This window comes from Peromyscus maniculatus, chromosome 1 (genome assembly GCF_049852395.1).
Source record: "Peromyscus maniculatus bairdii isolate BWxNUB_F1_BW_parent chromosome 1, HU_Pman_BW_mat_3.1, whole genome shotgun sequence".
In the NCBI taxonomy this organism is placed as follows: Eukaryota; Metazoa; Chordata; class Mammalia; order Rodentia; family Cricetidae; genus Peromyscus; species Peromyscus maniculatus.
The window spans coordinates 108885563-108909628 of NC_134852.1; the positions used below are offsets into that span (position 1 = coordinate 108885563).

Here is a 24066-nt window from a genome sequence, read left to right on the forward strand (position 1 = left end):
TGCTCCAAAGTTCTTTCTTTTTAAAAAATTAACTTTATTTATTTATTTAACATCCTGACTGCAGTTTCCCCTCTTCCCCAGGCCCCAAATCCACTCCTTCTCTGTTTCTGTTCAGTAAGGGGCAGACCTCCCATGGCTATCAACAAAGCATGGCATATCAAACTGCAGTAGGACTAAGCACCTCCCCTTGTATTAAGGCTGGCAAGGCAACCCAGTAAGAGGAATATGACCTCAAATTCTTAAACCTCCTCTTGCCCCAGACTCCTGAGTGCTAGGATTAGAGGTGTGCACCACCAAATCCAACTATCTCTTTCTATATTTGTAACTTACTCCAACAGTGAGAAATAGCTTGTTTGTTCAATTGTTTGAATGTGTATTATAAAGAACAGTACAAAGGATACAGATGAGTAATAGAAGGTATGGCTGAAGGCACACAAAATTTCCATGCCCACTCTGAGCACGCTATTGTTCCACTTTCTAGAAGCATTTCTCTCTCTCTCTCTCTCTCTCTCTCTCTCTCTCTCTCTCTCTCTCTCTCTCTCTCTCTCTCTGTGTGTGTGTGTGTGTGTATTGGGAAACCAGTGAACAGATAGCGCGTGCACATGTGAGTGTGTGGGCACTGAGCTAGCTATCCTGATTTTTAATCTCTGGGCCTAGGGTATACATCACAATGGACATGAGTAGACTCAGTTTTCAACCTGCTTCCCTTTTTTATCAGCACACATTATTGCTATATGTAGAGAAGAAAATATTTCCTTCTGGAAAACACATAGCTGTTGCAGTATGGGTAGGTTACATTGATAGTTTGTTAATTTTATTATATAGAACAGATTTGAATAAGCCTTAAAAACACAAAATGGAAAACTGATGGTCATAAAATTAAAAATCTTTTAAAATAAAATGGCAATTATATAATGATATCACTGCAAATTACAATAAATAAGAAAGTGACGATACCCTTTACTGTAGTGTCAATGAGTACATATGCTTCCAAATGGCCTGAAGAAAAAAGCAAGACCCCATAAAGAAGTTACAGATTTTATTTCAACAAATAGATTCCAGTTAGATGATTACTGAATTACATTTTAAAAGTTAAAGGAATATTTATTTTCTATATAAGAATTTAAAAGTATATGGAGTCTGACATTCCTAAGATGTCTGCATGTATGTATGTTTGTATGCATATATGTATGCATGTGTGTACGTATGTATCTTAACTAGTTTGTTAAAAGAATGGTAGCAGGAGTCACGTATTAGTTACTTTTCTATTGCTGTAGGAAACATCATGACCAAGGGAACTCATAGAAGAAAGGATTTATTTGGGCTTCTGGTTCCAGAGAGTTAGAGTCCATGATGCAGAGTGGAGGCAGCAGGCTATAAGAATGGTGGCTGGACTACAAGCTGAGGGCTCACATCTCTAACCAGAATTCAAAATGGCAACCAAGTCTTTAAACTCTGAAAGCCCACCAGCAATAACATACTTCATCCAACAAAAGAATACTACCTAAACCTCCCAAACAGCACCTTCATCTGGGGACTAAGTATTCAAACATCTGAGCCTGTGGGGAATATTCTCATTCAAACCACAAGTCATATAAATCTAGGTTATGATCCTAGCTCTGCCTCTTAAACACTGCATTTGCTGTCTAAAGGCAACTAATTTCATATCTGAGCTCATTTCCCTTAAGATATTCATACTAAGCTCATGAACTCTGGACCAATATCCTAAAGAGCCTGCATGGGACCAACCTAGGCTCTCCACATATGGATGACAGTTGTGGAACTTGGGTTGTTTATGGGGTCCCTAGCAGTGGGATCACGAGCTGGCTTTTTGGAACCTATTCTCCATGCAGGGACGCCTCACTCAGCCTTGATGCAGGGGAGGAGGTTGGTCCTGCCTCAAAGTGATATGACATGCTTTGTTGACTCCCATGGGAAGCCTGCCCCTTTCTGAAAGGAGGAAGAGTGGATGGGGGCGGGTAGGGGAGATAGCCGGGAGGTGGGGGGGGGGAACAGGAAGAGAGGAGGGAGGGGAAACTGGTTGGTAAGTAAAATAAATAAAAAAAAATTAAAAAAAAAGATATTTATACTAATCCCTAATTTGTAGGGCTGTCAACTGAGAATCAAAGTTTGAAGTTTGTATGGTAATCAGGCACAGTACTCCATCAATAACATCCACTTCAAAAAATCCATTAAACATATTAAGGATAAAATATTTGAGGAATTTGCAGTTTAGTCTTTTCTAGATCATAATATTATAAAGACTTTTTCGGACAGAGGATCTAATATAGCCTAACTTGGCCTCAAACTCACTATGGAGGTGAGGCTGGCCTTCAACTCCTGATCCTCCTTCCTCCATCTCCCAAGTACTGACATTACAAGTGTGTGGTACCACATTAGGCTTCATAAAAAGATTTTATGTGTGAGCTCCAGGGTCCCTTGAGCTTCTAAGAGCAATACTGTACCTGTATTACTAAATACCAACATCCAGCTAGAGCTGTGCACTGCCTGTCCCAGGTATATTCCTATTACAATGCCTAGCTCCTGTTTGCAGCTATGTTTCAAAGTGATCTTTGTTTCGAAATTCTTTTTGGGGTATCACCACATTTTAATCACAGCACTCAGGCAAGCAGCAGAGGTAGATGCATCTCTATGAGTTGAAGGTCAGCTTGGCCTACACAGAGGTCCAGACCAGCCAGGGCTGTATCCAGCACAGGCATAAAGCCCACTCTAACCCTGAATTCACTTTGTAGCTGAGGATGACCTTGAAATCCTCCTGCTAAGATCTCTTAAGTATTAGAATGTGTCATCATTCTAGGCCAGTGGTTCTCAACCTGTGAGTTGTGATCCCTTTGGGAGTTGAACAACCCTGTCATAGGTGTGGCATATCAGATATCCTGCTTATCAGATATTTACATTACAATTGATAACGGCACTAAAATTACAGTTATGAAGTAGTAATGAAAGAATTGTATGGTTGGGGGTCACCACAGCAGGAAGAACTGTATTAAAGGGTTGCAGCATTAGGAAGGTTGAGAACTAGATTTCTAGGCTAATAGTAGATTCTTGACATTTTACCATTTTATTTTCAAAAGTTGTATCAGCATATAATTTCCTACAGAAGGGAAACACAGACAACAGGCATGTATTGTTAAACAATTAAATGTTTCATAACTAAGAAAATTTATCAGGCTGGAGAGATGGCTCAGCAGTTAAGGGCACTTCTTGCTCTTGCAGAGGACCAAGGTTTGATTCCAAGAACCCACATGGCAGCTCCAAACCATCCATAACTTCAGTTCCAGGGGATCTGACATTTTCTTCTGACATTCACAGGCTCCAAGCATGCACATAGTACACAAACGTACATGCAAGCAAAACACTCATATAAATAACATAAAATAAATAAATCTTTTAAAAAAGTTACCTGATGGAATATAGGCTCTTTTACTTTTAGGTAAATCTGAAAAATATTATTAGAAACATAAGTGAAAGAAAGGATATAAAAACCTATTCCAATTACTCTTCAAATCCCAAACCTCTCTTTCCCCCATGTTATTCCAACCAGATTACAGCCACATAAAACCAATCAGATAAGGTGATATGGCACAGGAGGGCTAGCACCTACCGGTAACTTTTTCCCATGCTAGCCCAGCCATGGCAAATGAAATAATTAAATATTTCAATCAGTGGTAGACTATTTCAGCATTGGTCTTTGTGTCACCTTCAAGGATGGTCAAGAATACAAGGTTATTCATGAGGGGTCAATACATTCTGCTGACAGTCCCTATACCAGTAGAAAGAATACTATACTTAGAACCAAATTTCTAGCTCTTTCACTTAATTGCTATAGGCTTTTAGCAAGTGTCATTTAACTTAAAAGAATCGATCCTTACCTGAAGAATGGAGAACAGCAGCATGGAGAATTCTAAGCTAAAGTACATGAAAGGATCTAGACATACTAGATTATCAGTAAGTGAAACCATTTAAACAAATTCTTTGAACCCATTTCTACTTCCAAACTATTCACTACCTAGATACACTTCCAGTTACACAAACCCAAGTTTTAGGCTCCAGTGTCTTGTGGCTGTTAAGTTCAATGCCTTTGTAAGATTTAATATGTACATATTGTCTACAGGAGCACAACTTTTAAATGACACAGTATACAGGAATCGAAATTCGAATCAACCCTTCAATGACTCTTACACTACCACAAGGAAGTTCAGGTTTCTTAACTTGACATTCAAAGCCTCCCACAGCTCCTGTCTTCCTGCCTGGCCTCACTGCTGTCTTCTCCTCACTCCAATCTCCAAAGAGCACTGTGCTTTGAATGCATCCCTTTCATGCTTCTGCATCTGAAAATACGTTGCTCTTTACTTTGTTCAGAAATCCTCCTCAGGGGCTGGAGAGATGGCTCAGAGGTTAAGAGCACTGCTTGTTCTCCCAAAGGTCCTGAGTTCAATTCCCAGCAACCACATGGTGGCTCACAACCATCTGTAAAGAGATCTGGTGCCCTCTTCTGGCCTGCAGGGATATCTACAGACAGAACACTGTAAAATAAATAAATAAATAAATAAATAATCTTTTTTTAAAAAAGAAATCCTCCTCAACTCACAAATACTTTTGAAAATTCAACATAAATTATTCATCCTTGAAGTCTTTTATGATCTCTTTCATTTCCAAGAGAAGCAACTATTCACCATCTACCTATAAGCTGTATGGCAGTGCCCTTCCTAATGCTGTGACCCTCCAATACAACTCATGTTGTGGGGACCTCCAACCATAAAATTCTTTAGTTGCTACTTCATAACTGTAATTTTGCTACTGTTATGAATTGTAATATAAATATCTAATATTCAGTTTATCAGATAAGTGACCCCTGTGGGAGTCACAACCCACAGGTGGAGAACTGCTACTTTATGGCATTCTACTGGTTTGTTGTGTTCCCCTATAACCTAATCATCTCTTTGCTATCTAGAACTGGGTTTAGACATCTTTATGTCTTTATTTAATGTAGTAATCTAATAAAACTTCACGTAGTTTTAAAACTTACCTAAAAATTTATTTCTGAAATAAGTTTCTTACTATCAAAAGACCACAATTATTTCCTTTAAGTAGTCAAAGGGCTTTGACTGAAAAATTACCTATAACTCTAAGTTTAAAAAGGAGAATGTGTCTTTATTTGTTGTTGTTATTGTTTTTTTATGAAATTTAATCTTTACTGTACAAAAGGAAACAATACAAACAAAATAATAAAGACAATGGAAACAATGCTGAAGACAATCATAAGTGCAGGCTAGCAAGCTGCAGGAAGCAGGGCAGCTCTTCCCATGCCATTTCCTGCCACCCACAGAAGATGCTAGACAGGTGGAGGAACACTTTCTACTCTGAGATGGAGGCTTCAAAAGAAGCTGTTGTTCATGTGGTGGGCAATAGTAATGTGCGGATATGACCAGATATGGCTAGACTTGGCGTGTTTTCATGTGACTGCAACAGAGTCCTATTCCTGTGCTCTCAACCTGACCTAGAAGAGCTCCTGAAACAGCACTAAAAAAATCTGGAATCAACAGTTTGTCCAAAATATTGTTGAAAAAGTTGGTTGGGAGACTCAGAGGGCAAAGGGACAGAGGTCACAGATTCTGCAGGACACAGCGTAGTTAGGGGTCAGCAGTCCTGTCAGCAGCAAGGAGAATCCCTGAGGTCAGTTTGGGATGAAAGACAACAAACATTACATGTCTAGTAAGAAAACATGAGCATGTTCACTGATTCTACACTGCCAGGCTGCTGGTGGGGTGGGAAGATTTGAAAGACATGGATCCCTCATCCTGCTGTAGGAAGTTGGTGGGATATCATGCCTGTCTAGTGTGTTTGTGTTGACCTCATCATGGACCACAGAACAGTGGGTTTGCAGGAAGTTGAGCAGGGGTAGCCTGGAGAGGTTCTCCAGAGATGTTGGGCATTTCAAATGGCTCCCTGATACCCCTACTCAGCCATGTGTGGGTGTCCTCTTGATTAAGAAGGAGACGGGCTCTTGACCATGCCACTGTGCTCTTGGTCTGGTGTATCCTCCTCTTTCTGCTCCAACTTGAAGTTCTCAAGCTCCTGTAAAACCTCATCCACAAAGTCCTGGGAGCGTTCCTTGTAAGCCACAGCTAATCGAATTGCGTCATTGAAGAGCTTCACCACACTGGTACCATTGGCAGCTGAGACGAAGTACAGGGCCAGGGAAAACTTCTTGGCGAAACTGAAGTTCTTTTGAGTTAGCTGTTTGTCTGCATCAATTTTATTGGCCACCAGGATGCATGGGATCTCCGGCCTGAACTCCCGAAGTTCTGCATACCAGGTACCCAGGTTCTTATAGGTGATTTTCCTCTGGACATCAAATACCATGATGCAGGCATGAGCCTTGTGGTAGGTAGTAGGAGGCATACATGTTCTGGAACCTCTCCTGGCCTGCTGTATCCCAGAAGTTTGGATTTGCCCACCGTGCTGTCTCCCAGACAGATGATCTTCACGTTGTCATGAGCATCATATTTTTCTTGGTCCAGCTCAGAATGCTTGCTTCTGTCCCCTGCCATTAGCTCCTGGCCGTAGACAAGAGCCAGCTTTGGAGTCTTGTCACTGTCCGCTAACAGGCGACCACTCCGGTAGCAGCTTGGCCGCGTCTCTGCCGCTGCTATGAGACCGCACTGTTTTTTTGTTTTGAGACAGGGTTTCTCTGTGTAGTTTTTGGTGCCTGTCCTGGATCTCGCTCTGTAGACCAGGCTGGCTTTGAACTCACAATCCTCCTGCCTCTATGTCCTGAGTGTAGGGATTATAGGTGTGTACCAACAGCCCAGGCTTAACAGTATGTCTCTTCAATACTTTTTCCTAGGCCAAGAATTATGGAGTCCTTATTATTAATATTATAGTTAGTATTAAAATGGTGTATTTTGCCGGGCGGTGGTGGCACACACCTTTAATCCCAGCACTCAGGAGGCAGAACTAGGCAGATCTCTGTGAGTTCGAGGCCATCCTGATCTACAGAGGGAAATTCAGGACAGGCACCAAAACTACACAGAGAAACCCTGTCGTGAAAAACAAACAAACAAAAGTTCTATTTTATATTCATTTTATGGTAAGAAAAACTAAAGCTAAGAGAGAACTAAGTAAAAATATTAGATCCAAACTCACATCCAACTGATTCAAAAGCTTGATTTGTTTCTAATTATAACATCTCTTAACTTGCAAAGAAGTCTAGCTTTGATTTTGATGCCAACTTTCTAGATAACCTTAGTTGGCCAGGCAAGTCACTGACACTCTTGATTTTATTCCCTCTGTTAAAATAATAGCCTGACTTCTTTTTACTTCTGAAGTTGCAGGATTCTTTCATTATGAACTCATACAGAGTTTAGGCAAAGGAGTATGGGAACTCAGGAAAATAGTGAATATTCTATTCATCATCTTAACCAGGTGACATCTTCCTTCAGCAGGCTGTTATTCTTCCTTTTTCTTAACTATTCAGAGACAATTAATAGTTGAGTTTTTTTTACTTGTATTTATTTATTCACTGTATGCATGTGATAGCATGAGAGTGAAGGTCAGAGACAACTTACAAGGGTAAATTCTTTCCTTCCATCAGGTGGGTTCTGGGAGTTGGACTCAGGTTGTTAGGTTTGAAGGTGAGCACCTTTACCTGCTAAGCCATCTTGCCATTCCTCTTCACGTTTCACTTCTAAAATTTTTGTCCTCTGTGACATGAGGCTTTCTTGTCTTTCCTTTATCTCAGATTACTGTTTTAGTCTCCTTTGCTGGCTATAGTTTTTACGTGGTCCTCAAAGGTCTGCATTCCATAGGTTGTATCTCTGTAGTCTTAATGGTATGCTTGACTTTGGCACCAGTTCACCTATCTCCATATTTCTGATACAACCTACACCTCAACCAACTCCCCAAAATTATATCTTTAGTCCAGCCTACCTGTTAAGCCTCCAGTATCATTAATACTGGATACTTCAAACTCAACTTATCATAAACCAAATTTATTTACTCCTACATCATAGCATAAGCTTACTAATTATCTTTCCTGAAAAAGATGCTCAGAGTACAATTATTTAATTTCAATTAAAAAGTTTCCTTTTTATTACATAAGTGTGTGTGTGTGTGTGTGTGTGTGTGTGTGTGTGTGTGTGTGTGTGTACATGCACTCATGCCATGGCATGCAGGTGTAAATCAGAGGACACTGCAGGAGTCAGCTCTTTTCCCACCATTTAGGTTCCAATTATCAAACTTAGGTTGTTAGGCTTAGCAACGGGACCTTTATCCACTGAACCATTTTTGCTGGTCCAGTTTATTATTACTATTTTTAAAGACATAGCCCAGGCTGGTCTTAAACTGATTATAATGTTAATGTTAAAGATGACCTCAAACTTCTGATCCTCCTGCCTCAACCTTCCTAACTTCGATTTTGGGAATGCAGACATATACCAACACATTTGGTTTTATTCAGTACTGAGGATGAAATCTAGGGCTTTCTGTACACTAGGCAAGCACTTTACCAAATGAACTATAACCACAGTCTTATTATTTTATATGTATTTTTATCTTTAATTTTAACCTAATTTTGTTTTGTTTTTTGAGACAGGGTTTCTCTGTGTAGCCCTGGCCATCCTGGAACTCACTCTGTAGACCAGGCTGGCCTCAAACTCGGAGATTTGCCTGCCTCTGTCTCCTGAGTGCTGACATTAAAGGTTTGTACCACCACCACCCAGCAATTTAATTTTTATATTTTAAGACTCATAGAGTCTGGCCCTGAATTTGCTATGTAGAAAAAATGGCCTTTAACTCATGATCCTTTGGCTTTTGCCTCCTGAGTGCTGGATTACAGGCTTGTCCCAACATGCTGGCTCCATGTTTTAATTTTAATAGAAGATCTTGCTGTGTAGTATGTGCTACCCTCAAACTGAGATGTCATGCCTTGGCCTGTGAAGTGCTGGACTACAGGCATGCACCACCACTTACATGGTTAATAGGCTAACAACCATGCCCTAAGAAGAGAAGCCATTCTGTACCATTCTGTCTTTGTTCTTCTTCTACCCTCTCTAATCAATGGGTCATACGTCCCACAGGTTGTATATGTCTGCTGCTTTTCATACCCACAGCTACACTACTTCAATTTGGTCTCATATTTTACAAAGTATGAAAAATCCATGTATTTAATCTCCAGACTCTATTTTCTGTAACAGGTAATTTTTCTAAAACTTGTCTGATTATATTTTTTTCTACTTTATGGATCAATACTAAGAACAAATTTAAACTCTTAAACATAGCACACATAGGACTTTATCACCTGATATTTTGTCTAACTCACTAGACTCATTTACCACTTTCCCCTACCATAAGCAATCACCTATATAAAACCTCTCTCAATTTTGTACCCATAACTTAATTGAACAATCAAGACAAACTATTCAGTAAACATCTGGCACATAGTAAGTAGTTTCTAAAAAACAACAATTCACTATGCTAGTCTACGGTCTGTGTGTATGGAAACACAAAAGACTAAAAATGCTTTACTACACTGTTGCCCAGAGGCCTGAAAAACTCCTGTTCATCAGTTAAAATCTAACCCAAGAGAATCTTCTCTGAAGCTTGCCCTGACCTACTCATATAGTATTTTTTTTGTTCTGCTTTTGCTTCCTCAGACTGTTTTGATGTAGCCCAGGGCAGCCTCAAGCCATCATGCCTTGTTCAAGCAGTAATCTTTGTTTTTGTTTTCTAAGTTCTAGGCTTAGACCAAAACATTATGTAGCCCAGGCTGGCCTCAAGCCCATGTGTGATCCTCATTAAGCAGTATTTTTTTAAAAATTAAAATTAGGAAGGAAGTAGGGGCATGCTGAGACAAAGTCATACAGCTGAACCTGGCCTAGAATATACTATGTAGCTCAGGATGGCCTCAAACTTCTTATCCTCTTGTTTTAGCCTCCAGGTGTTATGATAACAAGCGCATACCATCATCTTGGCTTCAAGCGTAAATTAAGCCTGGTGGTGGCGGCGGCGCATGTCTTTAATCCCAGCATTTGGGAGGCAGAGCCAGGCAGATCTCTGTGAGTTTGAGACCAGCCTGGTCTACAGAGTGAGATCCAGGGCAGGCACCAAAACTGCACAGAGAAACCCTGTCTCGAAAAACAAAACAAACAAACAAAAAAAGTAAATTAAAATTTAAAGCAATTTATTTTTATTATGTTTCAATTATTTGTGTGCATGCACAATACATGAACATGCCTGCACATGAGTGCAGGTGCTATGAAGGCAACAGATCCCTCTAAAGTTAGAGTAACAGGGGTTTGTAAGTCACCTGATGTGGGAGCCAAATTGGTTTTTTTTCTAAGATAGGTATGTACTTTAACTACTGAGCCATCCCTCCAGTCCCAAAATTATTTAGTTTTTTAAAAATGGTTCATAAAGACAAAAATTACACATATACATGATGTGCTAAATGCACTCATATGGTCTTAATTGATCCTCTTTTTCTCACATCACTATATTACAGGTTTTTACCTTTATTCTTGTAGTCATTATCTTCTGCTACAAGTCTTTGTTCCCATTTAACTTCCCTAGTAGAATGAGTTCCCTCATGGATACCAACTACTTCTTAGTCACTTTTGTATTCCTAGTACCTGACACAGGTTTCCAATTAATATTGTCTTAATTCAAGGTTAACAATGAAAACACTCAGTTGGGCCAACATGGAAAGCCTCACTTCTTGTTTTTAACAAATAAGAGATAGTAAGTTCATCCATGAGAAAAGCAATTTTTCCTATTGCTACTAACTAAATATTTACTTTTCAACCTTTTCTTTATCTTAAAAAAAAAAAACACAATAAAGAGTTATTTTGGGGACTGAAGGACAGCTCATTGTTTAAGAGCACTTGCTCTTCTTGCAGAGGACCCAGATTCAGTTCCCAGCACCTATATGATGGCTTACAACCATCTGAAACTCCAGGGGATCTATTATCTTCTGACCTCTCCAGGTATCAGTCACATAGATGGTACACATACATATAGATAAAACACTCAAACACACACAAAAAAGTAGAATAAATCTAAAAACTAACTTTTTAAAAGTTTTTTTCAATTAAAAGTAATTTTTGAAAAGGAAATAAAGGTGCAAAGTCTAAAAATAAGATATTCCAATTGCATAAAAACATTTCAGTTTGAATAGCTTGGCACAAACACTGGAAACTAACTGTTCCAATCTCCTACAAGGCATACCTTGCTGGAGATAAAGTATGACTTACCGTGGTTACTATTAAACTGAATAGAGCTAGGGTAAAAAGCAGATGGTAGTTTATTGAGCTCTTTGTCTTGAAACATTCAAACCTTTAAAATAAGAGAGAAAGAAATTTACTTTATAATGTGTAACAGGAACAAACTGAATGCACTTACACCTTGCCCACATGCCTTTGTGATCCAGCACTCCTCACTCTTTCTACCTCTCACTCTTCATGTTAGAAACACTGAACTGCACACTGATTACAAGAGGATCAGCAGTAGCCACATAACTTGAGCTGAGACAATGAAGTTCTCTCTCCAAGTATGAAGTTGGGGAGACAACTAAATCAACTAAGTAAAGGGAGTCAAAATATGGTATCAGATAGTCTAAGGCTGGTATCTGGAGGCAGCCAAAATGAATAAACAAGTGAACAAATGAGCAGAGAAATAACCTGAATGAAAAGAAAAATAAAGTAGATAGAAAGACTTGAAGCCATGTGGAGGAAGGACTGAAGAAAAGACAGAGGCACAAAGACATTCCTTTGCAGTTCTAGTGAGGCAAGGTTGCACTCCCTTCTATTTGGTTTCTCAGTTTCCTCATGTCCTCACAAAAAGGAAGTTTCTTTAACTCTAGCATCTTTGTGTATTTGTGTATCTTACAACTAATGATCTCTCTCTGAATGAAACTACTGAGATCACTGTACTGCTAGGCATGATAGCTCATGCTTTTTATCCAGTATTCAGGAGGCTGGGACTGAAGGACAGCCCTGAGCTGCAGAGTGAGGGTCTGTTGAAGCAGGAGGAGGAGGAGGAGAAAAAGGCATTCTATTATAATTATTTTTCCTAATGTGTCTCCCCAACTGGAGTGTGAATTCTTTGTGTACAATGATATAATCTTATTTATGGTGATATTTTATTTGTACTGAAATGTGATTTTATTTGTATGTTAATAAATAAAGTTGCCTGAGGGTTAGAGCTAATAGCAAGCCTTAGCAGAAGCTGGGCGGTGGTGGTGCATGCCTTTAATCCCAGCTCTTGGGAGGCAGAGCTAAGCGGATCTCTGTGTGTTCAAGGATACAGCCAGCATGGAGACACATGCCTTTAATCTCAATACCAACCATAGAAGTCCTCGAGGTCTGTACAGACAGGCAGTGACTAGGAGGTCATGTGGTTGGGTTTACAGCCAATGAGAAGGCAGAACAGAAACACTATAAAAAGACAGACACACAGGAAGTAGGTCTGGTTTGGAGAGGTAGTGCAACAGCGACAGTGAAGGGAACGGTTTTTAGCTCTTAGACATTGCTCTGACCTCTTGGCTTTTATCTCTGTATTGGCTCTGTGTTTCTTATTTAATAAGATGGTTGGTTACATCTACACTTATTATTTTTTCAGATAATTACTAGGTTAGTGCCTGATGCACAGGAGATAGTATGGGGGACAGTTGGCCATCAGTAAACACCCAACCTTTGAGGACTAGGTTTAGAATAGACAGCAGTGCATTCTCAGTTACTAACTGCTCATAGAAACTCAACTGCACGCTTACCTCCTTCTCTGTAAAGAAAGGAGACTGGAATGGAAGGTTTCTAAGCTCTCTTTCACCTTTAAATTCTAGGTTTTATGACTCTGAAGATGACACAGATGTGAGGCAGGATCTTACTTTTAAATTATATGACTTTATAATTGGATAGAAGTGTTAGGTAGTGCATTTTGAGTTACAGTTTCCTTTTTGCTTTGTCTACAGTTGAGAAACTTATTTCAAGTGTTCTCAAAGGATATTGTTAAGCCCACAACTGTCTACAATTTCAGTTCCAGGGGATATAATGCCTTCTCTGTTCTCTCCAGGAATGCACATGATGCATATTCATATATACAGGCAAATCACCCATATGCACAAATGTTACCACAACAACTTTATTTTATTTTATACATCTACTTTTTTCTTATTTATCCAAAATTTATTGGATAATTCCCACTCATTTTGAATCAGGGTGCTTTCCGAACTACTTCCTCCAAAAGGAGTATCCATACCTCTGTAGGCTTTGTTTTCCCCCCTGTGGGCTGACAGAGGACAGTGGAGCAGCAAATACACATTGTGCATAACTAAAGATTATAGTCATTCTATAGTATCCCAGGCATTTCACATCTGTGATGTAAGAATGGGGGACCTGCACCAGGCAGTTTGTCATGTATCTCTTCTTTTCCTCTTCTGGAGAGGGATGAAGGAGCTCCTTTACAAGAGGCATGTTCTTATAGGGAGGTTGACACCACTGGAAAGGCTATCACTACTTTCTTAATCTGGCCCTGTCCATAGAGGGTTAGTACCTTGACTCTTTTGCTTTCTACTTCCAAGTTTATCACAAAACTTGTCCAGTACATGCTTCACAGATGAAAGCATACATAAGCAAGCAGGTTTAAAAACAGTTGGAGGTCTAGACTGCTTTGCATACTTAATATGGTCAAAGAACATCCTAAAACCAATTCAAAACAAAACAAAAAACCCATCAGGGTCAGAGAGATTCTGCCCCTTCTAGTTTTCTGGCATGGGCTATTTCCAGGGATATTTTAGTGTCCCTCAGAGATTATTAACCTTCATAATGTATGCCTGGCATGCTTATTAATGAAGCTCTGCTCACTGCCTGGAGCAAGCTGCTAAATTTCTCTGTGCTTTACTTTCTTGTGTATGGAAGCAGCTCAGTGCCTACTGTGCTCATTAGCTGAAATGTGGAAACAGTGCAGAGGTAAGCACAAAGCCCCATCCATAGCTGAGCAGCTACTGGCATTTGATAGCTGCTGGGAAATAGTCTGGTTTCTTTAATGATGTGACCACTGACACTTCAGTTATACTCAAGAGAAAGCCCCACACCCAAGAGTGGTGACCAACACAAACTGGACTTGATAGGTAAAATAATAATAATAATAATAATAATAATACTACTAATAATAATAATAAATAGAACATGAAATTGGGTAGTTAGGGAGATAGGACTAGATCTGGAAAGAGTTCAGGGAGGGGGGGAAAGGTGATCAAAATACATTGTATGAAATTCTGAAGCAACTAATAACTATGAGTGTCCTTCACTTTTCAGGTAAGCTTTTGTTAAGAAACAGTTCATGGTACAATGAGATGGTTCAGCAGGTAAAAGCAATTACAGTTCAAGCCTGAAGACTTAAGTTCAATCTCAGTATACCAGAGTGGAAGGAGAGAACCCACTTCTGAAAGTTGTCCTCTGGCCCCAACATGTACACTGTGGGGGGCGCGCGCGCGCGCACACACACACACACACATACACACACACACACACACACACACACACACACACACACACACACACACCAATGACAAAAGGAACTGGTGCTGGCTCAGCAGTTAAAAGAGTACTCGCTACTCTTGCAGGAAACCTGGATTCAGTTCCTAGCACATACGTGGTAGCTCACAACCCTCTATAACTCCATTTCCAGAGGATTCAATATTCTTTTCTTAACTTCTCATACCAGGCATGCACATGGTACACAGACATACATGCAGGCAAAATGCTTACATACATAAAATAAAAATAAATAATATTTTTAAAAAGCAGTAACTAAAAAAGAAACTATTCATATTACAGTATAGAGAAACTATTCCAAAACTTTTTATGGCACAATTTGGACATTCTTCACTCAAGAAAAGGCAAAATATGTATTTAAGTCAAATTAAGATGCTACCTAAACTGGCATTAGGGTTTTGAGATTGCAGCTTCCCCAAAACTAAACTCTTCACTAATGTCTCAGTTTTTATCTTTTACATTACATATCTTCATAATGTAATTGTACCAAAAACCACATTGAGTTGAATTTTAAATGTAAGTACTCACATGCAGTACACAAAGATGCAGCAGCTGTAAATCATGGGGAGCTCATCCAATAGCTACATGAAGTAGAGAGACAAAGATGTGAATACCACACAGCTATAACTATGGACGTCAAAATAAACTTCAGAATGGTTATGATTGTCATCTCTTAAGCTAGGGATGTGCCTCAGTGGTAGAATGCATTGCTTAGGATGCACAGGCCCTGAGTTCAATTCCTAGCTTCTCTCCCCCAAAATACTAATTTTTATTTAATTTCTTTTACTAACTTGTACAATTTGCTGTTTTTTGACCCATCAAAGTTATCTATCCGTCCCTTCTAAGACAGACAACTAAGTGGCACATCTGACTGACTTTTCCCAGAGAGCAGCCTTGTAATCAGAGTCCAGGCCAAGGAAATCGGAAATGTTTGTAAATGTGCACAATTGAGAAGTATTTAGGAAGTAAAATAAATAGAGATTTGTTATTAATTTTATAGAAAAGTGAGGAGAAAGAAACTATAAAGGATTTATCAAGTTTCTTGCTTAACAATTCAGGAAATAGTAGTACAGTTTAATGAAATGATGAAAACAGAGAAAATGACAAGAACAATTTTCAGCGTTCTGAGTTTCAAGTACCTGACACAGATATGTAGAAATGTCTATCAGGTTATGAGAAGTACAGACGTGTAGCTCAGGATAAAGGTATGGACTTCAGATGTTTGTGGCTTATTTAAAAGGATTACATTTACAAAAATATAAACACGCATTCATTTGCTCGTGTGTGTGTGTGTGTGTGTGTGTGTGTGTGTGTGTGCGCGCGCACTCGTGAAGGCAAGCAGTCAACAGTTAGTTGTTTTTCCTCAGGCATCTTGTTTTTTAAAATCAGTTTCTCACTGATCTGGAGCTTGTCAATTAGGGTAAACTGGCTAGCCATAAAGAATCTGCCCACCTCTGCCTAGGATGACAAGCACATGCTACCACTCTTGGCACTTTTATGTGGATTCTGGGGATCAAACTCAGGTTCTCACACTTGCATGGCAAATACTTTACTGATTGAAATATCGTACCAGGCCCCATTTATTTTATTTGTTTATTTTTTAGTTTATTTATTTATTTAGCAGAGAGAGGGGTACTGTTGGGCATGCATGTACCCTGCACATATGTGCACTTCGAGGACAATGTTTGGAAATTGGTTCTCTCCTTCCACCATGTGGATCATGGGGATCAAACTCAGGTAGTTGGACTCAGCAAGTACCTTTCCTTGTTGTACTATCTCACTAGTCTTCATCTTATTGCTTATTAATTTTTTGTTTAGTTTTTAAAAAAGATTTATTTTATTTGTGTGTCTTGCCTTCATGTGCTTATGTACAACCATGTGTGTGTTTAGAAAGGGCTGTTGGATCCCTAGAACTGGAGTTACAGATGGCTGTGAGCTGCCATGTGAATGATGGGAACCAGACCTGGCTCTGTAGTTGGCATATAAAATAATCAGTTTTGAATTTCAGGCTGGCCAGGGCTACACAGAGAAACCCTGTCTTGTTAGTGATGATAAAAAGTTCAAATGACTAGATATATAACCTCTTCGCAGCAAAGATAGAAACTAAGCAGGATCCATCCCACTCAAATGGATGCCACTGATACATGAAAGACTGTAGGCACATAAGAATATAATGTTTTTGTGAACTGCTTACGACTTTTTAGGACACCTCATGTAATAGTCTTCTTTAATGCTGTTCTAAAATTATATATGTCTGCACAGAGTTGGCATACATACATAGAAAGCCATACTACTTCTTTATATGGTCAATTTGAGTCCTTTGACTTGAAGTGAAAAACTTCAAAGATGACAAGTCCCCTCTTTTATTTTCCTTTAGTTATGCAGTCTTTTCTCAAATTGGAAGTGTCTCTAAATTGAGGGAAATAATCATTTACTTTTGCCATTACTCACCTGCATTTCATATTTCAGAGTCATGTGGAAACACCAGGATCCCATCCCTACCACTGAAATTAAGACAGACAAATAAAAGAATTAGCAAGAAATTCTTTGGGACCAGAATGATTTCAGAAGACAATAAGACATTTCAAAGTATTAAGTTTGGAGGAAAACAAAGTTTATAAGTCTTGTGACAATATACAAATGATCCTGAGTTAGTGCTATGATGGAGAATTTTGGCATAGAAGAAAAACAAGTACAATATAATTTTTCTAAAATTCTCCCTACTAAGTAATTTACTAGATTAACAATACTCTATTATTTCTATAAAGTACTGGATGCTCAGGATAAGCTTTACTGTGCATAGTTGGTCAGCTTCCTTTAGCACTCTCTTGTACTCCTCTGATCCATAACACCTAGTAGTGTAGTTTAGAGAGCCACGATACCATATATACAAAACTACTGTAAAGATACCTAAATGCAATTCTTCTGAGAACTTTCTTGAGAAAGTGTACTGCGGTCTCTATGTGTAAATATTTAATAAGCTAACTTTGCTTCTTTCTGACTCATTCTGTAATTCTTTCTGTGGTATATAGATAAGAATCCAAGGGAGCATCTCAGACACTAGTGGCAGTGTGGGGCAGTCTCTTTGCCACAATAAATAGTTCTATGAATTGAAGTTTTATGCTGCCAAGTGTGGTGACCACTATATATGCTCTAGGTCCTTCCATCTTTACAGAACCATTATTGGTTACCATCTGGCCTTCATGTAATTCACTAACAATAAAGGTTTACACATGGCATACAGCTATTAAGTAATAACAAAGGGATTCTAACTCAGGCTTCTTTATAAAATATTTTATATACAACTTATGTATCTAGGAAACAATTATAGTACAGAAAAAGCATAAAAGACATTTTCAATTTTCTGGCCCCAAAATGGGCTTTGTAAGCAAGGCTAAAATAATTTTGTAGCTAGGTAGGACTTTTATAATAAATATTGTATCAACAGTCCATACATTCCATTTCATGCTAATTGAAAGGAGAAAAAGAAAAAGCACCCTCCCCCTTTTGGTAGTACTAGGCATTAATGCTAGGGCTATGTTCCTGGTAAGCAAATGTTCTACTATGGAGCATCCCAAGCCAAAAGAAATTGTAGATTGAGACCGTCTAAGTTTTACAGATTGACCTCACACTATGTATCCAGGCAAGCCTCCCAAGTGGCTGAGATTACATGTGTGCCCCACTACACCTGGACAGGTGTGTAGTTCAATTTATTCATCCTTCCTTATATGTAGATTTCAATCACAGAAAGTCTTTCCAAAATGCTGGACATAAATTCACACATTTTCTTTCAGCATTCGTAATATTTTGGTTTTTATATTTATATTTCTGATTTAGAATTTATTTTTGTGTATGATGTAAGGTAATATTCAATTATTTTCTCTAGCATCAATTATGAAAATATTTTACCTCCTTTGCCCCAATGATTGGAGATGCCATTTTATCAATGTTTGGTAAGCTATGTGTGTCCAGGAATTTGTGTATTTCTATTTTATCTCATTTTTTGGCATATAACTATTCATAATTGCTCCTTATGGCCGGGCAGTAGTGGTGCATGCCTTAATCCCAGCACTTAGGAGGTAGAGGCAGGAGGATCTCTGAGTTCGAGGCCAGCCTGGTCTACAGATGGTGTTCCAGGAGAGCTAGAGTCACACAGAGAAACACTGTCTCAAAAAACAAAAACAAACAAACACAAGTTCCTTGTGATTCTTTGTATTATTGTTATCAGTTGTAATTCATCATCTTCATTTCACCGATCATATGTATTTGTTTCTATTTCATTTATTTCTGCTCTGGTCTTTATTATTTCCTTCCTTCTATTACTTTTAGTGTCTATTGTTTTTTATTTCTTGAGATGTAATGTTAGGGTTACTTGCACTCTTCTTGATACAAACATCCTTTTTTGAACTGCTTTTGCTATCTCTCACAGTTTTTCATATGTTGTATTTCCATTTATTTTTTTTCTTTAATTCACTATTTTTTCAGGAGCATATATCTTAGTTTTTCCATATCTGTAGAGTTCCTAACGTTTTTCTTGTTATTTGTAGTTTTACACCATTCTTATCAGAAAGATACTTAAAATCATTCCAATCTTAAATTGTTCAAATTTGTTGTGTGTGTCAACATATGATCTGTCCTGGAGAATGTTCCATGTGCTGTTGAGGTACACATGTATTCTGTAGCTGTTGGGTGTAATATTCTGTAAACATCTTTTAGGTTTAATTGGTCTATAGTACAATTTAGATCTGCTGGGGTTTTTTTGTTGATTTTGCCTGGATAGTCTTGAGTGCAAAACTTGTAAAAAGAAACAAAGATGGTCATTATATAATAATAAACAGGTCAATTCAACAACCATACAACCATACACACACACACACACACACACACACACACACACACACACACACCAATAAACTATAATGCAATAACAGAAGGAAGACGTCAACATCCTATTTTTAGCAATGGTTGCTAAAGACTGATCACAGGGTCTTATGAAAGTTAAGTGCTCTACCTCTAAGCTACATGCCCAGTCCTGCTATACATTTTTTTCTTTCTTTTTTTAGACAGTCTCATACACTCTAGGCTGGCCTCAAACTTGCTATGCTACATAGCAAAGGTGATCCTGAAATTTTGATCCTCCTACCTGCTGAGATGACAGGCATGAGCCACCATATCTGCTTTATGCAGTGCCTGGGATCAAAGCTAAACCTTGGGGCATGCTAGGCAAGCATTCCACAAACTGAGTTATAGCACCACCCCTATAGTTTCCTATCTTTTACTCCTTGTCTCCTATTCTTTCATGAACTCAAATAACTCATATAAATGCTGTTTTGATGTTATTCTACAAATCCCTTAAATCTTTTTCATTCCTCTTTATTTTTTTCTCTCCTGATTATATATATATTTAAATAACCTGTCTGATTCACATTCTTTCTCCTGCTTGGTTCACTGTTGGTGCTATCTACTGTAGTTTTTAATTTCATTCATTATATTTTTCAGCTCCATAATTTTTGTTTGATTTTTAAATTAGTATTTCCATCTTTCCTTTAAACTTCTCCAACAGATTTCTGAATTGCTTTTACTAAGGTTTGCTGTGGGATGCTCTATGTGGCAAATGTGTTAATAAATAAAACACTGATTGGCCAGTAGCCAGACGGGAAGTATAGGCGGGACTAACAGAGAGGAGAATTGAGGGAACAGGAAGGGAAGGGGGAGACTGCCTGAAGCTGCTGCCAGGACAAGGAAGATGTAAGGTACCAGTAAGCCATGAGCCATGTAAGGAAGATTATATTATAGCACTCCATTGTTTTCAAATGAAGTATTCTACATACCTGTTAGTGCTAAATAAGCAGCAATATACCGTTTTTCCAGTCCATCTCTAATGCTCTGAATTGCACCAAAAATTGGAGGTATGATCATAATTAGGTTACTCACTGTATTCCCTACAGGAGAAAAATACAAGAAGATACTTAGATTAACCAGTAACACTTAAGAACACATTCATTTGGTTTTTAGCAATAGTTAAATAAGGAATTCCTTGGAAAGACTGTGATAATATATCTTCAAGATACTACAAAAAAGTCTTTATTCAATAAAAATTTCTCAAAATAAACAAAAAAACCAAAGATACTTCCTGAAAAATGAAACTAAGAATGTTTTAGAGTATACCCACTTAAGACAAAATTCTGAATTCTAAAAGCAAGCAAGGAAAGGATCCCAGAAAATCCTCAGAGATATAACAGTTAAGTTAGCTGAAGATGGAAGTCTATACTCAAAGTGTGGTTCTCTGTAAGTGAATGATAATATAAACACTGATATAACATAATATAAATAATATTTATTTTTGCTGTGGAATTGAAAAGTAATGAACTGAAAGTCTACATTTTATGTGTTTTTGTAATATTTCATTTTTCTTATAGTGTTCTTAGTTTCCAGGACATGAGACAATAGATTTTTAAAATTTAAGTGAATCTTATATGACTTTTGTTCTCATCTTCACAAAAACAAAGTTACGAGGAACAGCAAAAAAGCTCAGTGGGCAAAGGTGTGTTACCAAGTCTGATGACCCCATTTAATTCCTGGGGTCTATATATATGGGAGAAGAATTAATTCCTTCACACTGTTTTCTGATTTCCATATGTGTCCTAGGATGCATATGTAAATAAATAAATAAAATGTGATAAAAATAAAAACAAAGTTCAAACATGAATAGCAAAAGAATAAAACCAAGTCCCAAAAGTTGTTAGTAAACAGGGAAGTAAATGATTAATCAACACAAATTTTATTATAGTCAGAGATGAGTAGCATATTTTCAATGTTTCAAGTGAATTATTTTCAATATAGCTACTAATATCAAGATAAATTATCAATTAATTGAAAATGTAGAATGGAGATATTTTCTCAAACAATCAAGGATTGAAAAAGTATATTTGCAACACATCTTTTCTCTGGAACCAAGTAGGTAATATAATGAGCCAAAGTAAGGACATTACTTCTGAGAAGAGATGAGATAAAAATCTAAGAAACGGCCTGCAACAGAGGAAAGAAAAGGACCAGAGTAGTGCTGTCCAAATTATCACTGATGACACAGCTGAAAATAAAGCAGGAAAGTCAAAAACTGCGGGAAATTTCCAAAGAAAAATAAGGAATTTAATAAGTCAAAATGTTGGTAGGATATTTGATAGAAGTATTGGAAAATCTGTTCTAAATGTAGTCAACCTGGTCTCAACTGACACAGGCATCTATTGCTGAATATTAGGCTAATTCAATTACATGTAATACCACATACTGGAAATATTTTTAAAATGTTTGTACTAAACACATACTTTTTCTTATCATTATTCCCTCAACAATAAAGTATAGTAACTACTAACACAATATTTACATTGTGTTAGGTATTATAAGTAATCAATGTATCATGCTGCATATTGAAGGATGTGTGCAGATTATATGAGAATATTATGCCATTTTATATAAGAGACAAGCATCTGCAGATGTTGATATTCATTGGTGTTCAGAAGAAGGCATCAGATTCCCCTGAAACTAGAGGTACAGGAGTTTGTGAGGCACCATGTGGGTGCTGGGAACCCAACCTGGGTCCTGTGCAAGAGCAACAAGTGCTCTTTAACTGAGACAACTCTCCAACCGTATGTTTTTTAAAAGCTGATTGAGGAGCTGTGGATTTAGCTCAGTGGTAGAGTGCTTGCCTAGCAAGCACAACACCCTGGTTCAGTCCTCAGCTCCAAGGGTGAGATGGGAGCAATGGAACAAAAGAAAATGAAAAAGTTGATTTAAAAAATAGACAAAAAATTGCTCTTTAAATAACAAATTATATAAATTATAACCAATTTAGGTTTACTAAACAAAGAATATACATGGCTGCAGACTTAAAACTTTTTTTAAATTAAAAACTGCTATTAATCAGGTTCTAGCCAGAATTGGTAAGCCATGGAGCAATTTGAGTAGGAAAGATTTACAATAAAGAATTGCTGAAGGTGGTGAGATGTACCTCAGTTGTCAGAGTTCTTACCTATCATGCAGGAGACACTAGATGCTAGGAACTGATTCTCAAATTTACACCAACCAGGTGGTACATGCCTATAATTCCAGCACTCAGGAGCACAAAGATCCCAAGTTTAAGGTTATTCTCAGCTATACAGAGAACTGAAGGCCAGCTTGGGCTACATGAGACTCAGTCTCAAAAATAAGGCATATTGGAGCCAGGTCACCTAGTATTATATACCTACAATCCCAACACTTGGGAGGCAGAGGTAGAAGGATCTCAAGTTCAGTTCAGATTATTAATTAAAAGAAGGAAATAAAGAGTAGCTAGTTGGTAAGAAGCAATGAGAACTCTGCAGAACAAAGGAACAGTAGGTGCAATGAGAGTAGACCTACTATCCCTACTACTGTGGTAGAGCAGTAAAAGAAGATCCCTCGGGGCTGAGATGCAGACCAACACCCATAGTTCACCGAACAGTAGAGAAGCTGCTGTGTGACATGCTACCAAACTTGTTGAAATCCACCTACTAAAACCTGCCAGAAGGTTGGAGGATATACCTCCATTGATAGAGTGTTTGTCTATCATGTACAAAGCCCTGAGCACAATCCCAGACACTGCATAAACTCAGTGTGGTAGCATATGTCTATAATCCTAGCACTCAGAAGTAGGAAAAACATCAGAAGTTGAAGGTCATCTTCCACTGCATAGAGAATTTGAGACCAGCCTGGGATACACGAGGCCCTGCACACACACACACACACACACACACACACACACACACACACACACACACACACACACACCTCTCACCCATCAGAAATCTGTCGTCTAAGGTGCCTGCAAAAGGTGACCACTCTGTGGGGGTGGGGAGAAGTTATTGGCTACTATGTGCTTTGGACTAACTCAGGACCTGGATATTAGAGAAGCTTCCTGAACTTGTAGGAGCTATATGGTACTAATTTTACCTGGACTTCAAGAATAGGCACCCAAGAAGTTGCCTGGCCAAAACACCAACACCAAGAAGGAAAAGCCCTTCCTCCTGTGATGTATCTCTAGTGCCCTCCACTGACAAAGTTTAACTCCTGCTAGTTGTAAAAAAAACAAAACAAAACAAAACAAAAAAACCAGTTAAAGATAGTATAGAACTGAATACTGAATTTGGAGCAAAGAACAGGCAATAAATTGATTCTAGCAGTTAAACTTCTTTCATCAGTTGTGTCTGAACCCAACTATGGCTAGTGAAAGTACCCTAATAACCACATAAAAATAGGAGTTTGAGGTGAAATAATGTTTTTCCTTCTCTTCCCCATATATTTTAATGTGGCTGTAGTGTTTTGTAATTTAAGGTATGAGATGAATGATAGAAAAATAAAGGCTAAATTAATTCTGTGAAGAATTTATTAGATTTGGAGTTAATTTCTAGAAAATTATATTAAAAACAGCTCATTTTCTGGAAATAAAAACATTCATCCATATACTGCACAACAGCTG

The 24066-nt window shown here is 38.2% G+C and overlaps 1 protein-coding gene and 1 pseudogene across 3 annotated transcripts in view; both read right to left on the minus strand.

Annotated features, from left to right (window-relative positions):
- Nucleotides 1–24066, minus strand: part of Acer3 (alkaline ceramidase 3) — an 80816-nt gene that overhangs the window by 23222 nt on the left and 33528 nt on the right. For 2 of the 3 annotated variants that reach the window (XM_042280146.2, XM_042280124.2), the window contains 5 exons: nucleotides 20405–20515; nucleotides 17025–17077; nucleotides 15102–15154; nucleotides 11274–11355; nucleotides 3425–3460 (listed from right to left, as the gene is read on the minus strand). In XM_042280146.2, the coding sequence (XP_042136080.1) occupies nucleotides 3425–3460; nucleotides 11274–11355; nucleotides 15102–15154; nucleotides 17025–17077; nucleotides 20405–20492 (312 nt within the window). In that variant the 5' untranslated portion in view covers nucleotides 20493–20515. The remainder of the gene's footprint in view (nucleotides 1–3424; nucleotides 3461–11273; nucleotides 11356–15101; nucleotides 15155–17024; nucleotides 17078–20404; nucleotides 20516–24066) is intronic. The other variant, XM_042280135.2, reaches the window with a different exon arrangement.
- On the minus strand, nucleotides 5871–6709 carry LOC143267815 (rab-like protein 2A pseudogene; annotated as a pseudogene).